General features: G+C 63.6%; 1 protein-coding gene across 1 annotated transcript in view; it reads right to left on the minus strand.

Moving 5' to 3' along the window:
* Positions 1-1,012: 1,012 nt before the first annotated feature.
* Positions 1,013-4,090, minus strand: part of MNEG_12360 (chlamyopsin-6) — a gene marked incomplete at both ends in the record, with an annotated part of 4,076 nt that continues 998 nt past the window's right edge. Inside the window, 8 exons of the mRNA XM_014039167.1 lie at positions 1,013-1,168; positions 1,388-1,449; positions 1,824-1,932; positions 2,135-2,218; positions 2,566-2,670; positions 2,828-2,894; positions 3,087-3,156; positions 3,506-3,678. Of these exons, the coding sequence (XP_013894621.1) occupies positions 1,013-1,168; positions 1,388-1,449; positions 1,824-1,932; positions 2,135-2,218; positions 2,566-2,670; positions 2,828-2,894; positions 3,087-3,156; positions 3,506-3,678 (826 nt within the window). The remainder of the gene's footprint in view (positions 1,169-1,387; positions 1,450-1,823; positions 1,933-2,134; positions 2,219-2,565; positions 2,671-2,827; positions 2,895-3,086; positions 3,157-3,505; positions 3,679-4,090) is intronic.

The following is a 4,090-nucleotide window of genomic DNA, read 5'->3' on the forward strand; positions in this document are numbered from 1 at the left end:
GGGTGGGGTAGGGGGAATGTTTGGGAGCGGGGCAGCAGAAGGGCTGATCGGGAGGTGGGGGAAGACGGGGGCGCACGCGCCGGAGTGGGAAATCACGGGAGGCCAGGCTGGAGCGTGGTCGCGTGGGGAAAGCGGCGGCGTTGGGGTGGCGCGGCGCACCTCCTGCAAAACTGCGCCGGCAGCGCAGAGAGCAACGCGCCTACTCAAGCGACCCTCGGGCCGCCGCGGCCCCCCATAACACCGACCAGCGGCAGCTGCTACCCTCAAATCGCCCACCAGGCGCCATCGCCTCGACCCCGTACACACCCCCATGCACACACACACCCCATCCACTGTCCACCCATCAATACACGCTCATGCCCCAAACACCCGCCTTCCGACTAACCCCAACCCAATCCACCCACTAACGCAACCACGCTCCCCCCATGAACGCTCACATACGCACTCTTACACACGCACGCTTACACATGTGCGGTCACACACACACACACGCACACATACAAAAAGTGGCCACCCCTCAAACGCACACATGTCCACCAGCCGTGCAGAGACGCACACACACCTGCACCAGGCGCCCCGCATCCGCGCACACAAAAAGGTCAGACGGCACAGTGTTGATGATCTGCACATCGGGCTCGGCCTGCGGGGGTTGTTCGGCAATTTTGATCACCGTTTCTTCCCAACAGCCTTCGCAAGTCAAGGATGGGCGGCAGGTGTGACGGTGTGCGTCGCATGGTTGTGCGGCAAGCGGACGGCCAGCGGCGTGCCGGTTGCAGGCGATCGCGGCAAACCCCCTGATCGACCCTGCCAGTCTGCGCTGCGGACCGGTCCGCGCGCAGGCGACCACCAGCCCTGCCAGACTGTTGTTTGCAAATCGGACAGCTTCCTCCCTCCCTGCCCCCTGCCCTCCTTCCCTCCCTGACTTTTTCCTCTCTCTCCACACATGGAGAGGGATGTTATACTGACGATTCCGTTGTACTAGACGTCACATAATGGCAGAATCAGCGCTCACCAGTGACCTGGTGAGGTCGACCACGTCCCCCGCCAGCGCCCGCAGCGCCACCCGCGCGCGCGCCAGCACCAGGCGGTTGTGCCTCAGCGCCGCCGCGTCCATGACATCGTTTATGAGCGCCAGCAGGCGCGCGCCGCTGGTGCGGATGATGTACACCTGACGTCATCAGGGAGGGGGGCAGGGCGGGGCGCGCCGGGTAGGATGGGTCCGCTGCTGCCCTGGTGATTGGGGCTGGTGGCCAGGCTGGCACGGGGGCGGACAGCAAATCGGGCTCCGCGGCCCATGTACTGAGACTGGCCAAGCCCCGTGTTGCGATAACGCCGGCACACAATGCTGCGGCTCGGCCCAAAATTATGTCGCACGTACGAGCCGCACCTGGCGGCGCACGACGTCCGGCAGTGTGCCGCAGCAGCCCGAGAGCATGCCCTCGGATATGCCTGGGGAGGGGGGCGGTGGCGCCGGGAGTTATGTTTAGGATGCGCTTGCGCTTGCTCGACAGGTTGACAGGTTGACAGGTTGACAGGCACAGCACAAGTGCATGCCCGGCTGCCGCCTTTCTGTTTTCAGAGGAGCGCTGGAGGGCCCGGAACGCATTCAGATGCAACTCGATTCAAAAAAGTCAAGTGGCAAGGAGCCATGCACCGCGCATGCTCATGATCACGTTTGTGAGCCGAAGGCCCCCCCCCACACACACACACATGTGTGTGTGTGTGTGTGAGCACGTGTAAACACGTTATCAGACACATACATTCGAACACACACACACACACACTCTCTCTCTCACATACACCTCATACGATTGCTCGCTCACCGATGATGCCGTTGAGTGGTGTCCTGAGTTCATGGCTGACTGAGCTCATGAACCGCCCCTTCTGCTCGATGATGTTCTTCATCTCATCCACCAGTGTCTGCTTGTTGCCCTGCCAATTGTTATAGTCATACAGGGGGATTAGGGGTGCCGTAAGGAGCGATCGTTGCGGTTTAGAAGACCTACAGCGCACAGCAAACAAATCGCGTGTCCTTGCGCCAAACACCGTCGCCGCCGACATGCTGGTTGTTGTCAAAGCAAGGAGGGCATGTGGAACTCCGAAAAAATTGGTGGAGATCTTGCTGACTCCCCACCTGCTCGATCTGCCTCATGACGCCCTCCCTCCTGGTCTCCACGGTCTTGAAGCTGCTCAGCATGAGGCTGCTGCTGAACACGATCTGATGTGTGTGTGTGTGTGTGTGTGTGTGTGTGTGTGTGTGTATCAAAACCAGGCGCGCTGTCAACGTCGAGGGTGCCTCGGGCCGCCAACACAAGGGGATGGCCCCAGCCCGCGCGCACCAGAACTACCAAGACCCCAAGCGCGCGTCGCATCGGCCTGCACCCTCTCCAGTGACTCATCAGAGGCCTGGCCCTGACTCGCCCAGCACAGCCACTCGCCATAACATGCCACTCGCCACAGTGGGACGTCGCGCTGGCGCCCCTTGCCTCTCAAACCCCACGCCCGTCCACCACAATCACCCCGATTTCCCGCATGTTTGGGCGGATGGGGCAATCCGCCGCGCACCTTGGCACAGAAGTCGCAGACCAGATTGAGCGCCTCCTCAGTTTCCAGCGAGATCCACCCCAGCGCCCCCAGGTCCCAGACCGCGCCAAACGCCAGCCACATCACCTGCCGGAACGTGGATCCACGCGTGCAGGCCCATTGCAGCATGCGCCCCCTTGTAACGACCAGCGACGCGGGAGGACCGCGGTGCTGAGCAACCCTGCAACACTACGTGCAGGGCAGGTTTGGACCCTGGCGGCTGCGCTCTGGCGTCACGCCCCACCAGAATTAGGTAATATGTGACCGCGGTGGCCGATTTGGCGGCGTTGGCAGCGATGGCGCCGGACGCTCTGGGCGGAGGGGCAGAGGTTGGCCCGCGGGCGGGCGAGGGATGCGGGCGGGGCCCCGGGTTGGTCGTGCACCTCCGCCGCCTCTCCTCCGATTCCATCCACTTCAGACGCTTTGGTTTGTGGGTATCAACCCCAGGGCCCCAGTGCAGCTTCAGATCCCCCAGGGCAGTTGCAGCGCGGCCGTGCACCCACTCCTTGAGTCCGCGGTGCAGGTAGAGCAGCACAGGCACGCACGCCAGGTGGGACACGACCGCCAGGATGACTGTAAGGGGGCAAGGGCAGAGGCCGGCGGGGGCGGATTTGTTTTGGGGGGCCGGGCGGTCCCCCCTGTTGTGCGAACGAGGTGAGGAGGGGTGCGGCCCCGGCGCGGCTGGCTGGGCCCAGGCTTGCAATCCAGCAGGGCCTGTGCGGTCGTGCTGGCCAACCGACGGCAAAAGGTTTGATATTGCCTATGAAATGTGACAAATGCCTGGCCAGACTGCAAACCCACCAGTCGGCAGCACGACAAGCTGACATGCAGCAGGCTAAAACTCCTGCCCAAATGCACTACAAAGGCTGCATCAGCGTGCCGTTGCTGCGTCCAGCGCCTGTGTTCCGCCGCAGCTACCCACCCGACACCGGCCCCTTTGTCAGCGTCGCGGCCGCGCCAGACACCAGCATGATCTCATCCCACGCGACCGCCCACAGCAGCTGCCCGTTGCCCAGCGTCGGCGCCATCAGGCGCAGCAGCAGCAGGATGGTGGGGGTGGTGTGCATCCAGCAAATGTACCGCTGCAGCACGCATCTGCGCGGGTCAAGTGTGCATCGCAGAAGTTGGGGGGTCGTGAGAGCACGCTCGAGTCCGACGCAACACTCGAGTTATGCGTGTGGCAGCGGGATGTTGGGCGGCGACGCATGGTGGGTGCCGGGGTGGTGCGAGGGGGAGAGGAGCCGTCAGCCCGTCGCCATCAAACGACTCGCGCTGCGGCATAAGACCTGACAGGATTGGCGGCACCGCGACCTGGCTGCACACAGCCAGTCCCTTTTTCGACCACCGCCAGCACTCGTGAATGATGCCATGCGCCGCACATACCAGCAGACGCACCCGTCCCCGCCGCTTGCCGACAGGCGCGCCGCAGCTGCACGCTGCGGCGCTTTCTGCCCTTCACCCGTTCCGCAGCCGAGTCGCCAACCCCAGGCAGTGCCCGCGCCTGCTC

The sequence above is a fragment of the Monoraphidium neglectum genome (assembly GCF_000611645.1).
Source record: "Monoraphidium neglectum strain SAG 48.87 unplaced genomic scaffold scaffold03206, whole genome shotgun sequence".
NCBI lineage: Eukaryota > Viridiplantae > Chlorophyta > Chlorophyceae > Sphaeropleales > Selenastraceae > Monoraphidium > Monoraphidium neglectum.